General features: G+C 40.9%; 1 protein-coding gene across 1 annotated transcript in view; it reads right to left on the bottom strand.

The window, feature by feature from the left end:
* Nucleotides 1-27,885, bottom strand: part of rnf212 (ring finger protein 212) — a 144,215-nt gene that overhangs the window by 54,646 nt on the left and 61,684 nt on the right. Inside the window, exons 9-13 of the mRNA XM_072254792.1 lie at nt 27,690-27,753; nt 24,946-25,012; nt 24,518-24,581; nt 20,356-20,398; nt 9,798-9,988 (exon numbers count right to left, since the gene is read on the bottom strand). Of these exons, the coding sequence (XP_072110893.1) occupies nt 9,798-9,988; nt 20,356-20,398; nt 24,518-24,581; nt 24,946-25,012; nt 27,690-27,753 (429 nt within the window). The remainder of the gene's footprint in view (nt 1-9,797; nt 9,989-20,355; nt 20,399-24,517; nt 24,582-24,945; nt 25,013-27,689; nt 27,754-27,885) is intronic.

Below are 27,885 nucleotides of genomic sequence, written 5' to 3'. Positions count from 1 at the left end.
TGTTTATGTTCTTCCTGAATGTGAGAATGCATACAAGGGAGATGATAACTTGTGTGCCAAAACCTTTGGCAACTGAAATTTATTATGCTTATAAATTCATGTTTGCAATAAATGAATGCACAGGCTTTGATTTTAGCATGTGTGCACACATGCACACATATGCATGACACACGTGTATGGACGTGATGGTGTTTAAGTCTTATAAGTACATTGTTGGAGTTCGATAGATTGTGAATAGAGGGATGTATTACACAATGCAAGGAAGTCCAGTTGCGAGGAAGGGAGTGATAAGGGATTGCTGCTACAGTGGTTAACAAAACTAAATGTAAGGCTGGGAAGCAAGAGGTATGTGATGTTGCAGGAGAAGTAGTAGAGCAAAGAATAATCAGGGTATTAGGTTCCAATAGTATCCAGGGGAACAGACAGTTTTCAGGGAATCCTCTTATGGACAAAAACATCTGCAGACATACTGACGGTGCAGACTGATTGAGAGATGAGTACAGGAAGATGAACATGAAGGACATGCCCTTTCTCCACAACACAAAAAAATCTGTAAAACCATTTATCTTGTAGGTTTATCCCTCTTTACATACTAGAAAATCAATCTCTATGTGGTTAAAATAAACTTGCTCTTAAAAAAAGGAAAGAATCGCATTATGAAATTCTAGTAGCCCACTATGGTTTGTGATCAGACTCACGTTAAAAAACTGGAGGACTGTTCCAATGACTTACATGTTAACCACTTAAGTAAATTCAACCCACCTACTTACAGGTTAATATTTAACCTGTTATGAATCTTCAGTGCAAAGTCAGATATATAAATGCAATTTAAAGTAAGCAATCTGCATGTTTTACTCTTTTAGGAAATGTTAGTTTATAACAATAATGAAACACACTTACCAAAATCTAGTTACTGCTGTAAGTCTTCAGAAATTCATATAATTGTCTACTGAATACACGAGGGGTGATTGATAAGTTCGTGGCCTAGAGTAGAAGGAGTCAATTTTAGAAAATCTAGCACATTTATTTTTCAACATAGTCCCCTCCTACATTTACACACTTCGTCCAGCAGTCGTGGACCATACGGATCTTGGACCTCCAGAAAGTGTCCACAGCGGGGGTGATTGATAGGTTCGTGGCCTAAGGTAGAAGGAAATGAGTTATACGGCTCTCATTACATGCACATGCAGTTGAGCTCTTTGAGTGATTATGCAGAAAGTTTGAAATTAATAACTCATCTCCTCCTACCTTAGGCCACAAACTTAGCAATCTCCCCTGATGAGTTATTAACTTCAAACTTTCTGCATAATCACTCAAAGAGTTGAACTGCATGTGCATCTAACAAGAGCCGTATAACTTATCTCCTTCTACCTTAGGCCAAAAACTTATCAATCACCCCTGCGGTGACACTTCCTGGAGGTCGGAGATCCGTATGCTCCACGACCACTGGACTAAGTGTGTAAATATAGGAGGGGACTATGTTGAAAAATAAATGTGCTAGGTTTTCTAAAATTGACTCCTACCACCTTAGGCCACAAACTTATTAATCACCCCTCATATGTACACAAACATCAGCATACAATGTATACCAGTGGTCCCTAACCACTGGGCCACGAGGAAACGATATGATTTGGCAGTATGATGAGTAAAAAATAAACGTTGCTTGAGAGTTTCTTTAGACGAGGTGGTAAGGGACATAAACCAATTTCCCCCGGGATCAGTAAAGTACGACTATGACTACTACTATGAAAAGGCCTAACGATGATGATAACGCAAAGACAGCTGAGGCCAAGACTACAAAAATAAAGCTTCCTTCAACAGAAAATACGACAAGTCGTACATAAAATATGGCTTTATTGCGACTGGTGACTCGCACGCTCCAAGCCTCCCGTGTGTGGTACGTGGAGACAAGCTGTCTAATGAGGCAATGAAGCCCTCAAAACTGCTTCGGCACCTTGAGTCCAAGCACCCTGCACTTAAAGACAAACCCGTTGAGTTTTTTGAGCAGAAAAAACATGAACGGGACAGAAGCAAGTGCTCAGAGCCACCACCTCCATAAATGCTGCTGCTCTGAGACTGTCGTACTTAGTGGCTAACCGTATTACTAAGGCTAAGAAATGTCTGTTTGACAAGAGGAATTCTGCAGATGCTGGAAATTCAAGCAACACACATCAAAGATGCTGGTGAACGCAGAAGGCCAGGCAGCATCTCCAGGAAGAGGTACAGTCCACGTTTCAGGACGAGATGAAGGGTCTCGGTCTGAAACGGGGACTGTACCTCTTCCTAGAGATGCTGCCTGGACTGCAGTGTTCACCAGCAACTTTGAAATGTCTGTTTGAGCAGCTTTGTGAGGAAATGGATGCAGAGCACAAACGCTTCTCTTACACACTGAAGTCAGGTGGCTATCAAGGGGAAGAGCCCTCGCCACGATTTTTGAGTTAAGAGAGCAGCTACAGAAATTTCTTTCAGGAAAAAAGTCACCACTGGCAGCACAGTGTCGAGGAATGGATAGCAAAACTCGCTTATCTGTGTGACATCTTCAACCTGCTCAATGAACTCAATTTGTCACTTCAGGGGAGAATGACAACTGTCTTCAAGTTGGCAGATAAAGTGTCTGCTTTCAAAGCCAAACTGGAACTGTGGGGACGGCGAGTGGACAGGGGCATATTTGACATGTTCCCAACATTAGCTGGGATTTTGGGAGAGACTGAGGCTGCACCATCTTTCTCACAGCTGGTGCGCGATCACCTATCTTCGCTGTCGACAGAATTCGAGCGTTACTTCCCAACCACAAATGACCCAAGGAGTGCAAAGGAATGGGTCCGTGACCCATTTGTGAATGCCCCCGGTGAATCATCCATGTCAGCGCAGGAAGAAGATCAACTCCTCAAGCTTGCAAATGACAGTGGGCTGCAAAGTATGTTTGACATAACATCTCTGCCAGCATTCTGGATCAAAGTGAAGGCTGAATATCCTGAGATAGCCACGAAAGCACTGAAAACGTTGCTTCCATTTCCAACATCATATCTCTGCAAAGCAGGATTTTCTGCAATGAACACAATGAAAACTAAACTGCGGAATGGACTGGACATAAGGAACCCCCTTCGAGTATCGCTGTCTCCCATCACCCCTCGATGGCACCATCTCGTTGCAGGGAAACAAGCCCAGGCCTCCCACTGATTCAGCGATATTGGTGTGTTGCAATGATTTTATATGTTCATACGAGGAAAATATGCGCTGTGTGTTTAATATCCAAACGTTACTTAAAATGTTATTGTGCTATTGATTTATAATTGACTTATCACTGTATTCATGCAAGGAAAATATGTGCTGTGTACTTAATATTAAACTTGTTAGATAAGCCCCTTTAAAAACAAAATTGAGTGTATTAGCCACTTATAAGTGACTTACAGTTGACTTATCATCTACATTCCGGTCGTGATTAACACCCACCGCCCACTCCCCCCGCCGCCTTGTCGGCCAGTCCGCAAGAATATTGTCAATATTAAACTAGTCCGCGGTGCAAAAAAGGTTGGGGACCCCTGATGTATGCCATCTACAAATATATTAAAGCAGCAGCACTTAAATTCAGTCTCAATTCAACCTAGATGGACAAGGTCACCAGCCACACAGGAACACTACTACTCAACACATCACGCCTCAACCCAAATTTAAAATATATTGCTGATCCTTTAGTATCTCTGAGTTAAAATCCTAGAAATTCTTACCAATCAGCAAGAAGTCTGCACATATGCAAGAAGACAGTTCATATTTACTTAAGAGGCAATTAGAGATGAGCAATAAAGCCAAGCTTGAATGGCAAAGCCCACATCCAAATGCAAATCAATTTAACGACCATAAGACCGTAAGACAAAGGAGCAGAAGTCGGCCATTCGGCCCATCGAGTCTGCTCCGCCATTTTATCATGAGCTGATCCATTCTCCCATTTAGTCCCGCTCCTCCGCCTTCTCACCATAACCTTTGATGCCCTGTCTACTCAGATACCTATCAATCTCTGCCTTCAATACACCCAATGACTTGGCCTCCACTGCTGCCCATGGCAACAAATTCCATAGATTCACAACCCTCTGACTAAAAAAATTTCTTCGCATTTCTGCTCTGAATGGGCGCCCTTCAATCCTTAAGTCATGCCCCCTCGTACTAGACTCCCCCATCATGGGAAACAACATTGCCACATTCACTCTGTCCATGCCTTTCAATGTTCGAAATGTTTCTATGAGGTCTCCCCTCACTCTTCTAAACTCTGAGGAATACAGTCCAAGAGCGGACAAACATTCCTGATATGTTAACCCTCTCATTCCCAGAAACATTCTAGTGAATCTTCTCTGTACCCTCTCCAACGTCAGCACATCCTTTCTTAAATAAGGAGACCAAAACTGCCCACAGTACTCCAAGTGAGATCTCACCAGTGCCTTATAGAGCCTCAACATCACATCCCTGCTCCTATACTCTATTCCTCTAGAAATGAAAGCCAACATGCTTTCGCCTTCTTCATTACCGACTCAACCTGGAGGTTAACCTTAAGGGTATCCTGTACGAGGACTCCCAAGTCCCGTTGCATCTCCGAACTTTGAATCCTCTCCCCATTTAAATAATAGTCTGCCCGTTTATTACTTCTGCCAAAGTGCATAACCATACACTTTCCAACATTGTACTTCATTTGCCACTTCTCTGCCCATTCTTCCAATCTATCCAAGTCTCTCTGCAGACTCTCCGTTTCCTCAGCACTACCGGCCCCTCTACCTATCTTCGTATCGTCAGCAAACTTAGCCACAAAGCCATCTATTCCATAATCCAAATCGTTGATGTAAAATGTAAAAAGAAGCGGCCCCAACATGGACCCCTGTGGAACACCACTGGTAACTGGCAGCCAACCAGAATAGGATCCCTTTATTCCCACTCTCTGTTTCCTGCCAATCAGCCAACGCTCTATCCACGTATGTAACTTTCCCGTAATTCCATGGGCTCTTATCTTGTTAAGTAGCCTCACGTGTGGCACCTTGTCAAAGGCCTTCTGAAAATCCAAATATACAACATCCACTGCATCTCCCTTGTCTAGCCTACTGGTAATTTCCTCAAAAAATTGTAATAGATTTGTCAGGCAGGATTTTCCTTTAAGGAATCCATGCTGAGTTCTGCCTATCTTGTCATATGCCTCCAGGTACTCTGTAACCTCATCCTTGACAATCGACTCCAACAGCTTCCCAACCACCGATGTCAAGCTAACAGGTCTATAATTTCCTTTTTGCTTCCTTGCCCCCTTCTTAAATAGTGGAGTGATATTTGCAATCTTCCAGTCCTCCGGAACCATGCCAGAATCTATTGACTTTTGAAAGATCATCGCTAATGCCTCTGCGATCTCCACAGCTACTTCCTTCAGAACATGCGGGTGCATTCCATCTGGTCTGGGAGATTTATCTACTTTTAGACTATTCAGCTTCCTGAGTACTTTCTCTGTCGTAATTGTGACTGCGCACACTTCTCTTCCCTGCCACCCTTGAGTGTCCGGTATACTGCTGATGTCTTCCTCAGTGAAGACTGATGCAAAATACTCATTCAGTTCCTCTGCCATCTCCTTATCTCCCATTACAATTTCTCCAGCATCATTTTCTATCGGTCCTATATCTACTCTCACCCGTCTTTTACTCTTTATATACTTGAAAAAGCTTCTAGTATCCTCTTTGATATTATTTGCTAGCTTCCTTTCATAGTTAATCTTTTCCCTCTTAATGACCTTCTTGGTTTCCTTTTGTATGGTTTTAAAAACTTCCCAATCCTCCGTCTTCCCACTAATTTTTGCTTCCTTGTATGCCCTCTCCTTTGCTTTAACTTTGGCTTTTACTTCTCTTGTCAACCACGGTTGCATCCTTTTTCCATTCGAAAATTTCTTCTTTTTTGGAATATACCTGTCTTGCACCTTCCTTACTTCTTGCGTAAACTCCAGCCACTGCTGCTCTGCCGTCTTTCCCGCCAGTGTCCCTTTCCAGTCAACTTTGGCCAGTTCCTCTCTTATACCACTGTAATTTCCTTTACTCCACTGAAATACTGACACATCAGATTTTGGCTTCTCTTTTTCAAATTTCACAGTGAACTCAATCATGTTATGATCACTGTCTCCTAAGGGTTCCTTCACCTCAATCTCTCTAATCACCTCCGGTTCATTATACAATACCCAATCCAGTACAGCCGATCCCCTAGTGGGCTCAACAACAAGCTGTTCTAAAAAGCCATCTCACAGACATTCTACAAATTCTCTCTCTTGAGATCCAGTGCCGACCTGATTTTCCCACTCCACTCGCATATTAAAATCCCCCACAATTATCATAACACTGCCCTTCTGACAAGCCTTTTCTATTTCCTGTTTTAATTTGTAGTCCACATCCCTGCAGCCATTTGGAGGCCTATAAATAACTGCCATCAGGGTCCTTCTACCCCTGCAATTTCTTAGATCAACCCATAAAGATTCTGCACCTTCTGATCCTATATCACCTCTTTCTAATGATTTAATATCATTTCTTACCAATAAAGCCACGCCTACCCCTCTGCCTACCTTCCAATCCTTCCGATACACCGTGTATCCTTGGACGTATAGCTCCCAGAGACATGCATCCTTTAGCCAGGTCTCTGTGATGGCCACAACATCATACCTGCCAATCTGTAGCTGTACGACAAGATCATCCACCTTATTCCTTATGCTGCGTGCATTTAAGTATAACACCTTAAGACCAGTATTTGGTACTTTTTTGCATTGATTTCACTGCAACTTTATTGCACTGCAACTCATCCCAATGGCTACAAATTTGCCCCATCACCTGCTTGTCTTTCCTGACATCTTTACTGCTCACTATCTTAGATTTATTTCTGTTTTCCCCTTCCTCCGCTCTGTCATTCCCGTTCCCATCCCCCTGCCAAATTAGTTTAAACCCTCCCTAACAGCTCTATTAAACTTTCCTGCCAGGAAGGTGGTTCCTCCAGTCTGCTCCACCATTCAAGAAGATCATAGGCAATCCTCTAACTTAGGGATATACCCCTATGTGGTCCAAATGTTCTTCAATTCCTGAATTGCCCAAATTGATCTCTGCCTTAGGTGCCACTGAAAATCAGAACAGACTTGCAACAATTCTATCTAAAATGTCAAATTAAACAATTACCACAAATTAAAGGTCATGAATAATTTTCTCCACTCTGCTTATCCTGAAATTCTATTTTCTCAGGACTATTTTCTCCCACCTAGTGCCTTGCTCTGTTCAAGAATATCTTATCTAAGAAAGGCTCTTCTTGTTTACTTGTTCAAAGTGCCCAAACACAGTTTCACTTCCAAACTAATTGTAATTTGTTCCCTCTACTCAAGTATTTTCATACTTTCTATTCGAATCTGCCATACTCATACCTCAGCTCACCATTAACTTATAGACAACCTAAATTGATTTGCAAACAGTTCAAAATTGACTTGCAAACATCTAAAATCTCCTTCCCATTACAAAGTCCTTGAATATGCTGTAACATCCCAAGTTCATGCCAATTCTTTTTGTAGAATTTTATTTAGATTCCTCTAATCTGGCTGCCAACCTTTTACACTGCCCTTCAATTCTCTTTATCAAAGTTAACCACAACACCCAATTCTGCTGCCTTTTCTACCTGGCTCTTATGTTCTGAAATTCCTTAAACTACTCCCTCTGTCTAATTCCTTTCTCCTTTAAAATCAGAATCAGAATCAGATTTATTATCACTGGCATGAGTCATGAAATTTGTTAATTTAGCAGCTGCAGTTGAATGCAATACATAATATAGAAGAAAAAAACATCAATTACAGTATGTATATTAAATAGATAAAAATCATGCAAAAACAGAAGTAATATACGTTAAAAAAGTGAGGTAGTGTTCATGGGTTCAATTAGGAATTGGATGGCAGAGGGGAAGACGCTGTTCCTGAATCGCTGAGTATGTGCCTTACGCCTTCTGTACCTGCTACATGGAAGTATATGAGAAAAGGGAATGCCCTGGTGCTGGGGGTCCTTAATAATGGACGCTGCCTTTCTGAGACACTGCTCCCTAAAGATGTCCTGGGTACATTATAGGCTAGTACCCAAGATGGACCAGACTAAATTTACGACCCTCTGCAACTTTTTTCAGTCCTGTGCAGTAATGCTACCCACCCCCCATACCAGACAGCGATGAAGTCTGTCAGAATGCTTTCCATGATACATCTATAGAAGCTTTTGAGTGTATTTGTTGACATGCCAAATATCTTCAAACTCCTAAGGAAGTATAGACACTGTCTTGCATTCTTTACAACTACATCGGTATGTTGGGACCAGGTTAGGTCCTCAGAGACCTTGACATCCAGGAACTTGAAACTGCTCACTCTCTCCACTTCTGATCCCTCTATGAGGACTAGCATGTGTTCCTTTGTCTTACCTTTCCTGAAGTTCACAATCAGCTCTTTTGTCTTACTGACGTTGAGTGCCAGGTTGTTGCTGCGACACCACTCCACTATTTGGCATAACTCACTCCTGTACGCCCTCTCGTCACCACCTGAGATTCTACCAACTATGGTCCTATCATCAGCAAATTTACAGATGGTATTGGAGCTATGCCTAGCCACACAGTCATGGGTATAGAGAGAGTAGAGCAGTGGGCTAAGCACACAGCCCTGAGGTGCACCAGTGTTGATCGTCAGCAAGGAGGAGATATTATCACCAATCCACAGATTGTGGTCTTCCAGTTAGGAAGTCGAGGATCCAATTGCAGAGGGAGGTACAGAGGCCCAGGTTCTGTAACTTATCAATCAGGCTTGTGGGAATGATGGTATTAAGTGTCGATGGACAGCATCCTGACAAAGGTCTTTATGAGTCCAGGTGGCCTAAAGCCACATGGAGGGCCATTGAGATTGCATCTTCCGTTGATCTATTGTAGCGATAGGCAAATTGTAGTGCGTTCAGGTCCTTGCCAAGGCAGGAGTTCAGTCTAGTCATGACCAACCTCTCAAAGCATTTCATCATTGTAGATGTCATTAAGACAGGTCACATTATTTTTCTTAGGCACTGGTATAATTGTTGCTTTTTTGAAGCAACTGGAGACTACTACCCATAGCAGTGAGTGGTTGTAAATGTCCTTGAATGCTTCTGTCAGTTGGTTGGCACAAGTTTTCAGAGTCTTACCAGGTATTCCGTCGGGGCCTGCCGCCTTGCGGGGTTCACCCTCTTTAAAGGCAGCCTAATATCAGCCTCAGAGACAGAGATCACAGGGATTACAAATAGACATTTGGTTTTCTGTTCTGATATCTTTCTATGGTGGGATCAAATTTTGTTTGATAATGTTCCTGTTAAATGTTACTATCTTCTTCAGCACAATACTGATACTCCCCTTTATAAATGTTATATTACCAGAATGTTGTTATATTACTAAAGACAGTTTTTCAGACTAATGCAAATATGATTTGATATTCAAGATCTTTTGGGAGGAAGATAATTCAAATTGGAAAAGAGACCAAATTGGAGTAACTGGAAAGCAAATAAAATCTCTGGCAAATGCAATTAAACCATTTAGTTATTAATACTACTTTCAATACTGGCTGACAGTAAAAAGCTAGACTCTAATTTGTTAAAAGACATTTGTTAAAGACAATTATTCTTTATTATTTTTTGATGATGGCTGAGTCACAAACCGTTTGCCATTGTGTGGTACCAAAGCTGGTTTTCCATATACCCCATTTCTTAGCACCAATTTTACTCTCATCATATAACATGTGGGAATTGAAAACCAATGATACTTACTCTTTAGGAGATTTGAAATGGTTATGGGAGCCCTTAAGGTAGGTGCCTGTGATGAAGGTGGCAGTGAAGGATAAGATAGCATGCTTCTGTAGCTGGAAGTATCCCAAGACCCTCCTCTGTGACTCATAGTACCAGATGACTGTGAGCCTGAAAGTCCAATCTGCTGCACCGCTGTTGAGTGAGGTGCAGTCCTATTTAAGAAAAGCATAGAAATGAACAGAGTCAATTGCTAACTGTAAAAAGTTGTAGTTTCATTGAAAATTCCTCAACAGGTTTAACTGACTTTCACTGTATTTTAACTATAGCAATAAAATTGTAAAATAAATGTTTTTGTTTCATTTCCCGGCTGAATTTACTTGTTGAAGTTCAAGTTCAAGTTAAGTCATTTGACAGTACATACATGCAACCAAACGAAACAACATTCCTCTGGACCGCAGTGCATCCACAAAACATATATCACACACAGCACATAAAACAAAATATTATCATAAATAAGTGAATAAATTGTAACTGAAAATGATGCTCAAGAGGTAGTAATGGAGGACAAAGAAATGGCAAATGAATTTAATAAGTATTTTGTGTCCGTCTTCACTGTTGAAGACACTTGCAGAATGCATGAAAAGCAAGACTGTCAGGGGGCAGAAGTTAGTATCATTGCTATTACCAAGGAGAAAATGCTTGGGAAGCTGAAAAGTCTGAAGGCAGGTAAGTTACCTGGACCAGACGGACTACACCACAGAAGTTCTGAAAAAGGTAGCCGAAGAGATTGTGGAGGCATTAGTAATGATCTTTCAAGAATCACAAGATTCTGGAATGGTTCCAAAGGACTGGATAACTTACTCTTTAAGAAAGGAGGGAGGCAGAAGAAAGGAGGGAGGCAGGAGAAAGGAAATTACAGGCCAGCTAACCTGACTTCAGTGGTTTGAAAGATGTTGGAGTCTATTATTAAAGATGAGTTTTGGGGTACTTGGAGGCACATGACAAAATAGGCCAAAGTTAGCATGGCTTCCTGAAGGGGAAATCTTTCCTTACAAATCCATTGGAATTCTTTGAGGAAATAACAGGCAGGATAGACAAAGGAGAATCAGTGGATATTTTTTCCTTGGATTTTTGGAAAACCTTTGACAAAATGCAGCACTTGAGGCTGCTTAACAAGGTAAGGGCCCATGATATTATATGAAAGATGCATGGATAGAAGATTGGCTGACTGACAGGAGGCAAAGAGTGGGGATCAATGGGGCCTTTTCTGGTGGCTGCTGGTGAGCAGGTAGTGCCCAACAGGGACAATGTTGGGACTGCTTGTACCTTACTTGGTGTGTTGTGAACAATTTTGGGCTCCTATCTGGAAAAAAAAGATCTATAGGCATCATAGAGGGTCCAGAGGAAGATCACGAGAAAGATCCCAGGAATGAAAGGATTAATAGATTAGAAGTGTTTGATGGCTTTGGGCCTGTATTCACTGCAGTTTACAATGGTGGGGGAATCTCATTGAAATCTATTTACTATTGAAAGATGTGGAGAGGATGTTTCCTCTGGTGGGGGAGTACTGACCAGACAGCACAGCCTCTGAATAGAGGAACATCTATACAGGGACATCTCTAGAGGGACATAGATGAGGAAAACTTTCTTTAGCCAGAATGTGGTGAATCTGTGGAATTTATTATCACAGCTGTGCAGACCAAGTGTGACGGGATCCTGAATTACCCCTATGAACAGTGCTCGTTTACCCCTATTAACTGTGCTTTTGAAAAGAGAGAGAGAGAGAGAATTATTTAACATCGATATCTTGTTTTGAAAGAGAGAGAGAGAGACAAAGACTAACTGTTGGACTGTCACTTTAAGGTACTGGAAGTAACTTTTGGATTTCTGCTGAGTTAGAGACAGCACTGAGCAGCCCGTAAGTTGCTATGGTGACCAAGGGCGTTATTTGATGGGCACTTGATGTTATGATTTTCGGCAGCGTGTTGATACTTCTCAAGAACAGTTTGCCTGCTTGTGATTTTCTTACACAGAGAGAGGAAGGAGGAGTTATTTGAATGACAGTTGATGCTCAGCAAGAGAAGATAAAATAGGAGGTCAGATGATAGACCTCAGACACGTTTTGAACACTGAATGAGCATTGTTGTGCCCGCAGAAAAAGTGGGTTTTTGGAGGATCGATCAGTCACTCTTGCAGTAAAAAGGAAAAGGGTTGACTGGTGGGGAATTGTCCATGTGTCCACTCTCACCTGGGGGATAGCTCCACCACAGAAAACCGGTCCCCTTTGTTGAAGTCACAGTCGGTGACTTTTAAAGGATTTCGAAGGACAACGAGAAGATTGATGGCATCAGTGCACCTGAAGACTCAAATCTCTCCCTCTCTCTCTCTCTCTCTCCCTCCATCACTACTCAACTCAATACCACGAACTGAACAGAATTGAACTTTACTCATCATCGTAAGACTGTATCTTTTTACCCCTAGACCTAAAGAAGCTTGGTTTTTCATACATATATTTCCACACTTACTGATATACATATATATATAAAAATAAAATCATGCTAACCTGTTTGATTTATCTACATTTATAATCCTGTATTGTGTAGTTACTAATAAATATTATTAGTTCATAGCAATGCTGGACTCCAAAGTCTTTTCCCTCTCTGCTGGTTCTTTATTCCCGTCACGGGGTACGTGACACAAGTCACTGGGTATATTTAAAGTTCAGATTGATAGCTTCTTAATTAATTAAGGTATCAAATATTACAGGGAGAGGTAAAAGAATGGGGCTGAAAGGGGTAATAAATCAGCCATGATGGAGTGGCAGAGCAGAACAGCTTGTTGTCCTAATGACAAAACCTCGGTGGTGGCAGAGTATTAGTCTCACAGGCCAGGGGAAGAAGCTGTTACACATCTGAGAAATGGCAGATGAGAGTGTAACATAGATAAATGTGAGGTGCTGCACCTCAGTAGGGCAAATGCAGGGAGACAGTACACTGTGAGGGCAAGGTCCTTAATAGTGTTGCGGAGCAGAGAGATTTTGGGATCCAAGTACATAGCTCCTTGAAAATGATTACACAGGTCGATAAGTTGGTTAAGAAGGCTTATGGAATGCTTGCTTTAATTAGTTGAGGCACTGATTTCAAAAGTCAGGAAGTTTATATTGCCACTTTATAAAACCCTGGTTAGGCCACATCTAGAGTGTTGCGTACAGTTCTGGTCACTTCACCATAGGAAAGATGTTCAGGCTTTGGAGAGGATGCAGAAGAGGTTCACTAGGATGCTGCCTGGTTTGGAGGGCATGTACTATTAGGAGAGACTGGATAAACTCGGGTTGTTTTCTTTAGGCCGTCATAGGCTAAGAGGAGATCTGATAGAGGTTTACAAGATTATGAGAGGCATAGATAGAGTGGACAGAGAGTATCCATTTCCCATAGTTGCATTACCTAATACCAGAAGGCATCCATTGAAGGTGAGAGGGGATAGGTTCAAGGGAGATGTAAGAGATAGGTTTTTTACTCAGACAGTCGTGCATGCCTGGAATGCACTTCCTGGCATGGTAGTAAAGGCAAATACATCAGAGGCATTTAAAAGACGTTTGGATAGGCACATGGATATAAGGAAAATGGAGAAATATGAACATAGTGTAGGTATGAGGGATTAGTGTTTGTGGTTTTTGATTTGCTTTTTAGCTGGTTCAGTACAACATTTTGGGCCAATTAGCTTGTTCCTATGCTGTATTCTTCTATGTCTACTGTCTGGCAGTCCTAGTCCTGATGATTCTGCACCTTCTTCCTGATGGTAGCGTGTCAAAGAGATGGTGGGATGGGTGGTAGGTATCCTCAACGATGCTTCGTACCCTTCATCTGCAACACTCCCAGTAAATGTCACAAATGGGGGGGGGTGGTGACCCTTGACAGTTTTGTGGGATCTGTGGGTCTAGGTTAGATCATCTGTTATGTACAAACCAAGAAACTTTGTGCTCTCCATTCTCCCCACAGCACAGCCATCGATCTGCAATGGAGGGTGGCCAACCTGTGGCTTCTTAAAGTCTCTAATCATCTCTTTTCCCTTGTCCACATTGAGACCACTAGTCAAGCCTCTCAACTTCCTCCCAGTATGTCGACTCATCATTCTTACTGAAGAGGCAACAAGTTGATTTAATTGATGTAATTGTGGGAAAATGAGGTCCTCTTCATTTTCCTTTCAAATGAGTTCATATCAACTGGTATGTAAAATGGACTGACCCAATATTATTATACAATATAACTATTTACAATTCTGAATTTTGCATCTGTAAGACCACCCTTATTTCACCAGACATAGGGAAGTTGTCATCCTCCACAGGATAATGAGTTCTAACCTCACTTTGTAGTGAAACATGGCAACAAAACCACTATCTGAGGATTGAGGACACTGACATAAAAATGAGGAAAAAAATCATAGAAATGTTTGGTTCAAAAGGTCATCTTTGACCCAAAAGGAAGTCTACTGTGAAAAAGAAAAAAATTATACTAATTTTCAACACCAGCTCTGAAACCTCAGCATTGTTCATCCATGGTATTGCTTAACGTGAAAAGGGATTTTGCCTTCATTTTCCAGGCAGTAAGTTCTACTTGGCCACACTCTGGACAAAATCATTTTCCCTCAATTCTCTTCTAATTATTGCACCAATTAAATTTATTTCTCCTAGTTTATGATCTCACTGATAAGGGATGTGGGCCAGTCCTCTATCTATTCAGGCTTCTAATATCTCAATTAAATTTCCTTTCAGCTATACTTTGTTCCAAAGAAAATAATTCCAGCTTAGCCAATCTTTCCCCTTCATTAAAACCTGCAGTCCTGGCAAGATAGTCATAAATCTTTTCAGTTTCCATCTAGAATCTCTTTCCTTCAGGTGTCAACTGTACAACTTAATAATTGCTTTGAAAGTCCATCCTCAGTGGGCCTATCCTATTCTTACTTTTTAAACTGGAGCAATAATTTTGTAAAATAATATATCTTCGTTTTGCCAAGTTTGAAACTGCAGTAGAAAGGAGAAGAAGACTCCTTTATTTTCTCCCTCTGAGCCAGTTTGGAATCCAACTATAATTTTCCTTTCAATTCCATTGGCCTACTTTGCAGATCAATCATATGAGACCCATCTAATCACTTCACTAAATTCTGTGTTGACCAGATCAAATGTATTGACCTCTTTGCTACATCTTCCAAATCTTTAATAATTATATTCTTTAATACAAAATTACAGAACAATGGAGACAGCCTGCAATTAAATATATGAGTGAGAATGCACAAACTGTTAGATTTTACTGCTTTATCTTTTCCTTGCATTTTAACTCACCACAAAAGCATTTTGTTAAATTGATTATTTGATGGAGTCTTCTTTTAATTTTATGAATTTATTTAACTTTTCTGGATTATTTCAGTTTTGGAGACTGTACATGTTTGAGAAGAGTTAATCAACCCAGATAGTGTTCGTAATTACCACAAACTGTAACCTCTTGATGATCTTAGGCAGATTACATCTTGCGTTCCATTATGTCGAATTCTATTTTCTATTGAAAATAGGATAGGCCAATTGAGAACACACACTCAAAGAAACTATTAAATTCTACAGTTGACGCCTGAAGGAAAAAGATACTAGACAGGATACTGAAAAGATTTACAGCCGGCTTGCCAGGACTGCAAGACTTTTTTTAAGGAAGGGAAAAGTTTGGATGAATTGGAAGATGAGATCCCTCCCATCCTTTCCACAATCTCTTTGACCTTCTGCCATCAGGAACACAGCACAAGTATCAGAACTATCAGGCTGGATAACAACTTCTTCCCCCAGGGTGTCAGATTCCTGAACACAGCGTTGCCACCCAGCACACACGTACACCCTGTCTGAATGCCCTGCCTGTCCCCAACCTTCATTCCCAAGTCACAGACACACTCTTGTCCTGCACTGGTCACTTTCACCTTTCATTGCTGCTATTTCACATATTTATACTTCTTGTTTTATTATAATATTTCCAGTAATATTATATAAACGTATGCACCTCACAATTTATGTCAATGTATTATTCTTCAGGCTATGCCGCTCAGCAACGTGTGCTAATATTATTTTAAATAATGGTAGGTGCAGGATCGTAATTCCATCTGCTGTGTGTGACTACATGTACTGTGTTTCGCACCCTGGCCCCAGAGGAATGATGTTTTGTTTAGCTGTATACATGTGTATGGTTGAATGAACTTAAACTTAGAAACACAGAAAACCTACAGCACAATACAGGCCCTTTGGCCCACAAAGCTCTGCTGAACATGTCCCTACCCAAGAACTACCTAGGCTTTACCCTTAGCCCTCTATTTTTCTAAGCTCTATGTAGCCATCCAGGAGTCTCTTAAAAGACCCTATCGTTTCCGCCTCCACCGCTGCTGCCAGCAGCCCATTCCACACACTCACCACTCTCTGTGTAAAAATCTTACCCCTGACATCTCCTCTGTACCTGCTTCCAAGCACCTAAAAACTATGCCCTCTCGTGCTAGCCATTTCAGCCCTGGGGAAAAGCCTCTGACGATCCACACGATCAATGCCTCTCATTATCCTGTACACCTCTAATTTGAATTTGATTAGGTTATAACACAGTCAGACTTAACAACTAATGAAAAAATATATTGTAAGTTCCCGATACTATTTCTAGAGAGATTTACAATCATAGACTTGTATACTTGTACAAATCAGAAACTTATTCCTCACCCCACTACATTCATTTCAGCCTTTCAGCTCATCTACGCTAATCTCATTTGACTGCATTAGGTTCATAGCCTCTGTGCACTGCCTATTTAAGTGCTTGTCTAAATGTCCCTTAAACAAAGTAATTCTGTCTGACTCCAGCACCTCTCTTGGCAACAAGTTCAAGATCTGACCAAAAAATTTACCCTCTTATCCCTATTAAACCTCCTTCCTCTCACCTTACACATTTTTAATATCCCTAACCATGGGAAATGGTTCTTACCGTCTGCCCTAACTATGCCCCTTATAATTTTATATACTTATATCAGGTCACCCCCACTATTTCCATTGTTCCAGGGAAAACAAACCTAGCCTATCTATACTCCCTAATAACTAAAGCCTTCCAAACTAGGCAACACCGTGGTGTATCTTTTCTGCTCTGTCTCCAGGGCTACTAGATTCTACCTATAGTGTGGAGACCAGAACTGCACACAATACTGCAAGTGTGGCCTAACCAGTGATTTATGAAGTGGCAATATAATGTCCCAGCTTTTACATTTCAACCATAAAGCTTTGTATGGCATTTTTGCTTTCATCTTCTTCATCACCCCTTTCACCTGCGTTGCCACTTTCAGGGAACTATAGATTTGAACCCCAAGGTTCCTTTGTTCATCATTCTTAAGCACTCTACAGTTTATTGTATATACCTTAACTATATTTGATTTATCAAATGCATTTCAAAGCCCTTATCAAGATTAAATTAATCTGCTAATACTCTACTCAACCATCTATCTACTATATCCTGCTGCAGCCTTGCACAAACTTTCTCACTGTCCACAAACCACCAGCTTTCATGTTATCCACTAAGCTTACTAATCATACCCCGTCCTCTGTACTCACATGCAATGTCACAAACAACATGGCTGTCAGCAATAACTGATGCAGTCATAGACTCCCACCCTACCCTCTGCCTCCTATTAACAAGCCAATTTTGGATCCAATGAGCTAGTTTGCTTTGGATCCCATGTGCCTTAAAACCTCTGGACCAGCCTACCACACTGGAACGTTAAATATCTTAATAAACTCCATATAGACAACATCTAAGATCATACAGTCTTACAACATGGAACTAGGCCCAACAAATCCACTTTGTCCATGCCAACTGTTTTGCCCAGAGAGCTAGTCCCACCTGCCCATACTTGGCCCACAGCTCTCTAAATGTCTCCTAGCCATGTACTTTTCTAGATGGCTTTTAAATGCTATAAATGTGCCTGCCTCAACCAGTATTTCTGGCAGCCCATTCCAGATAGGCATCATCCTTGGTGTGATAAAGTCGTCCTGATGTCCCTTCTATATCTCTTGTCTCTGATCTTAAACCTATGCCCGCTTGTTTTCAGCACCCATTTCCTGGGGAAAAGTATGTTCTTTTCCCCCTGTCGATGCTTCTCATGATCTTATATACTTCTATCAGGCCACCCCTCAATCTCCTACACCCCAGGAAGAAAAGTCTTAGTCTATGCAACCTTTCCTAATAACTCAGACTCCCAAGTCCAGACCCCATCCTGGTATATGCCTTCTGCACACAAAAAGTGGTACTATTTTGAAAGTGTACAAGAAAAGAGGAGCAATGGTTACACATTCACGTCTCATTGAAGTAGGGAAAGGTAACTGATAAGGCTACTTCACAAAATACACAGGAAATTTTTTTGGAAAATAAGGAAGTCATGCTAAACCATTGCAAATCTCTGATAAGCCCTCAGCTGGCATATTAAATAAAACTTTTACCACCTCATTTTAATGAGGAAACAAAGCCACTGACGAGTGAAGAGAAGAAACAGACTTCACTTATTGGAGAACCTGATTACTTCCAGGAACAAAGAATGTTATGGAATGATTAAATGTTAAAAGTTATGACAGAACAAGTAAGTCAGTGTCAATATGAACATTTCATAAATTGATTAGATGAGTACGGGAAGTGCAGGGTACTGGGGAAAAAATCTGTTTTCTGAGACTAAATTGGCCAACTTAAAATGCTGTAAGATTCTGAGGCACAAATGACACTTCCTTCCATTGCCTTCCCAAAGGAAGCAGCAGCACAAGTTTGGAGGAACAGGGCATCAACACAGAACTGAAAGCAGGTTGGCAGGTTATCTCCAATAAGTATCCTCAGATTGTTTAGGCTATAAAAGGTAGGATATTAAAAAAAACAACGATTGAGAGGAGATTGAATTAAACTGTGTGGAGTATGAAAGAGGACAGAACAGGGGGAACAGTGAAATTATTAGAGTGAACTGAATGAACAAGAGTAAGAATGGGCAGAATAGGATTGCAATTTAACTGGCTAAACCTTCATTTTTTTGGGAAATGAATGGCATTGATCGTGTGGATAATCAGAGGCTTTTTCCCAGCGCTGAAATGGTTGCCACAAGAGGACACAGGTTTAAGGTGCTGGGGAGCAGGTACAGAGGAGATGTCAGGGATAAGTTTTTTTACTCAGAGAGTGGTGAGTGTGTGGAATGGGCTGCCGGCAACGGTGGTGGAGGCGGATACAACAGGGGTCTTTTAAGAGACATTTAGATAGGTACATGGAGCTTAGTAAAATAGAGGGCTATAGGTACGCCTAGTAATTTCTAAGGTAGGGACATGTTCCGCACAACTTTGTGGGCCAAATGGCCGGTATTGTGCTGTAGGTTTTCTATGTTTCCAACAGATCAAAAACAGCCTTGAACTACATTCACAGTACCTGATCACGAAACCTTAGAGTGAGGTGAGGAATTATATGCAGAATTAAAAGGGCTAAAACCTAAATGACATTTGCAGCTTGGCTAGTAACGTTGCACGATAACTAATCCACTAACCATGAGACAGATACAGGGAACAAAGAAGTGCTTGTGCATGAGAAAGCTGCTTGTGTAACCATTAACCAAGAATGCCTAGCAACAATCAGAATATGTATGTGATAACGAATGTTTAACAAGCAGTCCCAGACAGTACTCGGGGCTCACTTGATTGCAGATTTTGCCAGGCTCTATGAGCGGGGACTCTGTTGTATCAACTCAGATGCAAGCTTGCTAATAAACAGTATGCAATTTTAAGTAAACTGTGTTTGACAATTATTCCCTGGGTCTGAACCTAAAGTCCTCTGGTAGAGAGGCAGACCAATAGAGGTACAGGATGAAGTGAGGAAATAGGGAGACTGATTATTCACCTTTGACAGGATAGTCTTGATTTACAATGTTCCAGTCTCATAAAGTGGATATAGAACTGGAGGCAGTAGTAGGGGGAGCAAAGCCACCAGAAACAAGGACATAGACTACCGTGCTTTTGACCAAGCCCACTCCTCTTCAACAGCGTGCATAACCTGCTTTGATTATATCTTAGGTTGAGCTAAACCAGCATCTTGGTGCAACCATTATCAGCAGAAACTCCAATGCTGTCCACTCTGCGGTGACCTCATCACTACACCAGAATCAAGAATCATGGTGCAAAGAGAGTTTGTACTCCCTCTCTGCCACCTTTGCTATGAGAGTTTGGGAAAAAGGATACTTTTTATAAAAATTAAAGACCTACTAAGTTTACAATGTGCAACTGGCTTGATAGCTCACATCAACAAGCCCAACCATGCTAAAACATGTCCTCCCCATTCAGTAGGCCAGATCATCAACTCTCCATTCCTTATGTTTAATTGCTTTCTGTTATTAAATGTGCAATTCAATATACACACAGAAAATATTTTAACCTAGGAAAGAACTCACAGTTGTGTACTATACATTTATGGTTTCAATAAGAACTTGTTTTAAAGACAACTTTTTTAACACTACTTATTAATGTATCCCCCAAATGTAGGAAAGGGATTTCAATACATACCTAAAAGACCCTACTTTGCCAACTCCTCTATAAGGCACAGTACCTAAAACAGTGAAATATAATTTTTACGAATGTATATTATACACTTAGAAAATATAAGACAATCAATATCTTTTCTAGTATCTACAGACAACAGAACTCCACTTAGATAAGATTCAGAACAAGAGTAACTATTAGTTGTATTCTGCATACATACTTTGATAATAAAATGAACCTTTGAGCATAACCTCACAGATCCACCTGATCACAAAGCCACACCACTGCAGCTGACTCTCAGTGCCGAGCAAACAGCGATTTGGCTTTGGATGGGAGAATCTGAGGATGTGCCCACCCAAGAGCATCAGAGGCCGTCAGAGAAACATGTTAAAAAGTCTTTTCAATTGCTTTCAAATATCTCTAGCAATCAAGGCTTTTAAAAGTAGCAAAAGCATACTGAAAATATTTTTTAAAAGGATAGCTTTAAAAATTTAATGATACTAAATTTACTTATAACCCATTTAACTTACAAAAATGAGTTAAAAAGTTAAAACCCATGTTTATTCTGCATTGTTATTGTTTTACTTTGAACTATCACGATGAACTTCTGTAATGAATTGATTTGTATGAACGGTACACAAGACAAGCTTTTCACTCTACTTTGGTCCATAATAAACCAATATTAAACCAATTCCAGTTCCACAAAGCATATGAAATAGGAACAGAAGTCAGCTTCATTGCCTTTTGAGTCTCCTTTATCATTTAGCAGGACCATTAGCCAGTGGATGGGAGAGGGAATTGCTTAGTCTTTTTCCTGAGACTGTAACACCTGGTTCTGCTCTACTGTTCAGTCCTGTACGAATTCTTCTGAACTCTTGATATTACAGGCCTAGTCTCTTCAACCTCTTCCCACCATGTCCCAATATGACTGCAATGAGACATCTTTGTTGTGGTACTCAAAACCTCTCACAATGAAGGCCAACATACCACTTGCCTTCCTAATTATTTGCTGCATCTGCATGTTGGCTTTCAATGACACGCTCTTGGCCACCTTGATTCTTTTTACCTAGAACATTACTCAATTTCTTATCATTTGGAGTTTTGCTTTTCTGTTTTATACATCAAAGTGGATAACTTGGCATTTTTTCCATTATACTGCATCTGCCCATTCCTTCTGTGTGTCTATATCCTCTTGAACCTTTTTTACATCCTCTTCCCACTCATATTCCCACCTAGCCTAGCAAAATCAGCAAACTTCAAAAAATGACACGATCCTCGCAATTGTTAATATTGATTGTGAATAGCACTAATCACAGCCTACTAATCTAAGAAAGATCCATTTAATTCTGTGCTTTGCTTCCTGTCAAATAACTATTCCTCAATTTGTTTAACAAGTGCTTGTTTGGCAATTCATCAAAAAACTTTGGAAAACATCCAAACACACTACATCAAGACGCTCCTCTTATCCATTCTACAACAGTGGATGCTGGTTAATTGGGCCATTGGTTATTTGGAACAATTCTTAAAAAACAAAAACTAATAGACAGAGTTGCCAAACACCTTCTAAATAGCGTCAGTTGTGTGCACTTGTGTGGCCATTACACACTACACTGTGCTTAGAACGAACAGTTTTTAAATAGCGTCTGCTGTGTGTGCTTGTGTTATGTTATTCATTAGAGCCAGCATATGCCAAATCAAAATTCAGTGATTTTTTATCATTTTGCTTTTTATTTTGCCTTTAAAAATTCAAAGCCTTGCCAAGATGCCACAAAGAGGTTTGACACTAGCTGAAAAAAATTATCCCATGGGACCAAATTAAAAGCCATCTGCCTAACATCACTCACTGTCAGCTGTCCGTTACCTACACTAAGAGTCTGTGCTGATTTTGTTCATTTACAGTCAATCAAAAGAACACAGTAGTGTACACAGAAAAATAGAAAACCTATAGCACAATCAATGCCTCTCATCATCTTATACACCTCTATCAGGTCACCTCTCATCCTCCATCACTCCAAGGAGAAAAGGCCGAGTTCATTCAACCTATTCTCATAAGGCATGCTCCCCAATCCAGGCAACATCCTTGTAAATCTCCTCTGCACCCTTTCTATGGCTTCCACATCCTTCCTATACACCATACACTGGATAAATTCCTCTATTGATAACTATTAGGAACTAATACACAGTTTTATAGTACTATAGTACTATTGGTAGTGTTCTAATTTGTTCTGTATTTCATTTAAATACATAATTTGTTACTCAGTTAAGCAGTAGTTTGTCTTTTTTATACCTTTTAACTATTTCCATGAAACTTTGGCTAATTGGGGATGCCAATCAATTGTGGCAAAATTACTGATCCCAGTGTGCCCAATTAACTGGAATCCACTGTAGTTATATTCTCAGAGAACTCCAGTAGATTAGTTAAATGTAACTTCTTTCATATATCCAAAGACAAGAAAGACTGATCACTGTTGCATCCTCTGATTATTCTCCCAGCTTCTGGTAAGCAAGCAAAATGTTTCCATTGGAACAATACAACCCTATGCTATCAATGTATTAATACAGATTCCCTATGGTTTCAGTTAAGATAATTAACCTTAGAAAACCTACAGCACAATACAGGTCCCTCAGCCCACAATGCTGTGCCGAACATGTACTTACTTTAGAAGTTACCGAGGATTACCCATTGCCCTCTATTTTTCTAAGCTCCATGTACCTATCCAGGAGAAGTCTCTTAAAAGACTCTATCATATCCGCCTCCACCACCATCGCCGGCAGCCCATTCCACGCACTCATGACTCTCTGCGTAAACCTTATTCCTGACACCTCCTCTGTACCTACTTCCAAGCACCTTAGAACTGTGTCCTCTCATATAGCCATTTCAGCCCTGGGAAAAAGCCTCTGACTATCCACACGATCATCTTATACACCTCTATCAGATCACCCCTCATGCTTCGTCACACCAAGAAGAAAAGGCCGAGTTCACTCAACCTATTCTCAAAAGACATGCTCCCCAATCCAGGCAACATCCTTGTAAATCTCCTCTGCATCCTTCCACATCCTTCCTGTAGTGAGGTGACCAGAACTGAGCACAGTACTCCAAGTGGAATCTGACCAGGGTCCCATATAGCTGCAACATTACCTCTCAGCTCTTGAATTCAATCCCACAGATGATGAAGGCCAATACACCGTCTGCCTTCTTCACCACAGAGCCAACCTGCGCAGCAGATTTGAGTGTCCTATGGACTCTGACCCCAAGATCCCTCTGATCCTCCACACTGCTAAGAGTCTTACCATTAATACTATATTCTGACATCATATTTGACCTACCAAACTGAACCACCTCACACTTATCTGGGTTGAACTCCATCTGCCACTTCTCAGCCTAGTGCTGCATCCTACTGATGTCCCACTGTAACCTCTGACAGCCCTCCACACTATCCACAACACCCCCAACCTTTGTGTCATCACAAATTTACTAACCCATCCCTCCACTTCCTCATCCAGCTCATTTATAAAAATCACAAAGAGAAGGAGTCTCAGAACAGATCCCCGTCACCGACCACCATGCAGAATATGACCCATCTACAACCACTCTTTGCCTTCTGTGGGCAAATCAATTCTGGATCCACAAAGCAATGTCCCCTTGGATCCCATGTCTCCATACTTTCTCAATAAGCCCTGCATGGGGTACCTTAACAAATGCCTTGCTGAAATCCACATACACTACATCTATTGCTCTGCCTTCATCAATGTGTTTAGTCACATCCTCAAAAAATTCAATCAGGCTCGTGAGGCATGATGTGCCTTTGACAAAGCCATGCTGACTATTCCTAATCATATTATGCCTCACCAAATGTTCATAAATCCTGCCTCTCAGTATCTTCTCCATCAACTTACCAACCACTGAAATAAGACTCACTGGTCTATAATTTCCAGAACTATCTCTAACTCCCTTTCTTGAATAAGGGAACAACAGCTACAACCTCCGGAATCTCTCCCATCCCCATTGATGAGGCAAAGGTCATTGCCAGATGACCGACTTGTGACTGCAAAATTATTACACCTGGAAAACATTTATTCACCACAACGTATTACTTTTAGGGTAAATGTAGTCTACTTCAAAAATCAAATGAAGTTAGCATTCAAACGTCCTCAAATTAATCAAGAGAAAAAAAGCAGAACTTACCCATTCGCCCATCCTGAGGTGGACTAATTACTGATAATCTAGGTGGACCCATAGACGAATCAGACTGTAACATGGCAAAAAGATCAAAAATACATGTAATACAGAAAAGTAATAAACTGTCCACCCTCAAAAGAATACAACTATCCTTGATAAGAACTACAGTTAAAGCAGGCAAAATGGCTGGGTGAGGTTTAGAGGGAATCTCACTGAGCATATTATTACATACATTCCAGCCCTTCTAGTGCAATAAATAGGAACTCTACACACTAGTTTTATTTGTATTTAACATACATATTTAATGATATGACCCTCTGTATCTATATGGAAATTGTATGATTGCCTTTACCCACTGTCAAAGAGAAAATTCCAAAACTGGAAGGTAATGTTTATGGTACAGATGGTAATAAATCATTTGTTACTGAGCTCACCTTGTTATAGGTTGTACATACTTTTCCCGATGAACTTGGTCTTCCATCAAGCTCCATTTTGTGAGCCCTGAGTGGGACAATGTATTTAGCTGCTTTGACTGAATGGTTTACAAAAAATAAATTGTTCTTATTCTGTCAAGCTTCCAAATTTAAATGTTAATAGTACTTTGTTGTATTTAATAATAAAATATTTTATCAACAATAAAATATTTTAATCAAGGGCATTACTGACAAAATTAATATTTATTCTCCAAATCCAAATACCCTTGAACAAATTAACTTCTCCCCCATATGGATTTAAATGCCAGATCATTAATCCAATTTCTGTACCACCAATCTGATAACAAACATACCTCTGAATATTTATGCAGTTATGTGTTGGCAAAAACAACTTTAAAGTACAAGCTTCACTTTTCCTTCCAAAGTTATGTAGTTGGATCAATCTGCAGTATTGTATTTCATTTCTGTTGAAGCACACTGGCTGAGAAATTCAGATGAGTATCGCATAATATTCCTATTAGTGTTGTACATGTGAAAATCAATTTTGCCCAGAGTGGAGCATAATTGCTGTGATTTCCAGGTTGAATCGTGCTATGTCACAATTTTAACTAGATATTTCTGATCATGAATCATGTTTCTATCTATATGCTTTTGCTTCACTTTTGAATCTAATGGTGTCATTCATAGAGCAACTCGAGAATTAGTTCATCTGACTTAGCCTCAGATATATATCACACACAAAACACACAGTGAAATGCCTCGATTGTGTTAACAATTGACACAACCCAAGGATGTGCTGGGAGCAGCCCACAAGTGTTGCCACACACACCTACAATGTCCAGCAGAACAACACACAGCCAACAAAACCACAGCAAAACGAGCCCCTTTTCTCCCTCCCATGCACACAGACAGGCTGCCTCTGGGCCTCCATCCTCCATCCTCCAATCACTGGCTTGCTCTCGTAGACATCAGGCCTCCAACTTTTATTTATTTATTTACAGATACAGCACAGTAACAGACCCTTCTGGCCCATGAGCCCACATCACCCAGTTATAGCCATGTGACCAATTAACCTACTAGTCTGTACTTCTTCGGAGTGTGGGAGGAAACCAGGGCACCGAGAGGAAACCCATATGGTCATAGCGAGAACGTACACAGCAGGAGTGAGCCCAGTTTACTGGATATGCCAACGGATGGGACTCGACATAGGACCTCAACTTCTGGACCTGCCAACCTCAGGATTCAACCTTCAGGCTTCAAGTTTTGGTATCAACCCCAGAACTTGCAGATCAAGGAACTCTGAACTCCGGATTCACAGTCACCTCTGACCCTGGGACTTTTCAACCTTGGGGGAGGGGCCAGGTATTATCCCTAGCCCCAGAACTAACAGACTTGCAGACTTCAGGCTTCCTACTACCAGAAACACTGACACAACGGCTTCAAACTTTGGGCTTCAACTTCTGCACTTGGCGGAACTAGTCTTCAACCTTCAATATCAACCCCAGGACTCGCCAATCACAGGGCTTTCAACTTCAGGCTTCGAACTCCAGACTTGCATGGACTTCCAAAACCAGTGACTTACTGACCCGGGCGCAGTGGTCACTAGCCCTCATGCCTACTGCCTGTACAAGTTGGCATATCCCTTCACATTGACAAGTCCTGAGACTTGTCAATATGAGGGAACTTGCCGAGCTAGGGCCTCATCAACTGTCATCCACGGGGCCTGCCAACTTCAGACACTGACCACAGAGATCCCTGGTCAACCTGGACCAGGACCACAGCCCTCCATATCCTAACTAACCATATACCTATCCGAACCTCTCTTAAACGTTGAAATCGAGTTTGCATGCACCACTTGTGCTGGTAGCTCATTCAACTCATTCACTACCCTCTGAATGGTTTCCCCTCATGTTCCCCTAAAACTTCCCACCTTTCACCCTTAACCCGTGACCTCCAACATAGTTCCACCCAACCTCTGTGGGGGAAAAAACGTGTAGGTAGGAAGTGATGTAGATCTACTGTTCTGTCATTGTGAAACCTCAGGGTTTGGGGTAGTAGATCTACTGTTCAACTTAAAACACATTATCTATATGGAGTCACTTGATCTTGTCACACATTCCTTCCTCCATCACCTATCAACCTCAGCCATCTTCTTAATATTCTCCCAAATCCCCATTCAGTGATCTTTCATTCCCAAGGTCACAAACCAATGTCTCCTCTCACTCACCAGGCCATATTTTGACATGCTCTTCTCTCTTTGCCAATAATATCCCAGATGTGCCATGCCTCTCAAAAAGAGTATACCTAGACTTTACCTCCTTACTGGATTTTATTAGTATTTTTCTTTAGAAGACAGAGTTCATTCAGTAACTTTCACACCCTGATACTCAAGCACAAATGAATTTTCAAGAAACAAGCCCATGAACATATAAATCATTGAGTGACAATAACCTCATGCTAAAAATTTAGCACCGCTCAAGACTCAGGATAGTTTACTGATTGGGCCTTATATGCTTTCCATTGTAGTCTGTACTACAGCAGACTACAGAGAATAAAATTAAGTGTATCCCAGGCATGCAACTGTCCAGGTATGGTGGAGATGAAAAGTAAAACGTCAGTGGGCAAGGTGCTAGCAGTAGGACCTGTGAAAGGATCACCTTGACATGGGGATTAGTAAAGATAGTGAGAAAAACAGAGGTATGCCCAGCATTGTGTTCCAAAGCTACCATCTTAACATAACATACCTTTCAGTGGTGGATGGTCTTGACTGTGGAACTGAACAGTACATTGTTGATTTCATGGAAGGTGCTAATGAATAAACAAAATAGTTGCATGTTAACATTTGAAGTTACATTACATATTTTTTAGAACAATGGTGTGCAAAATGTGCACAAAAAATTAATAAACATCATTATTAATAGCATTGCGGCAAGTGAAATT

Source organism: Mobula birostris, chromosome 4 (genome assembly GCF_030028105.1).
Source record: "Mobula birostris isolate sMobBir1 chromosome 4, sMobBir1.hap1, whole genome shotgun sequence".
In the NCBI taxonomy this organism is placed as follows: domain Eukaryota; kingdom Metazoa; phylum Chordata; class Chondrichthyes; order Myliobatiformes; family Myliobatidae; genus Mobula; species Mobula birostris.
This window is presented reverse-complemented; position numbering and strand designations above follow the sequence as displayed.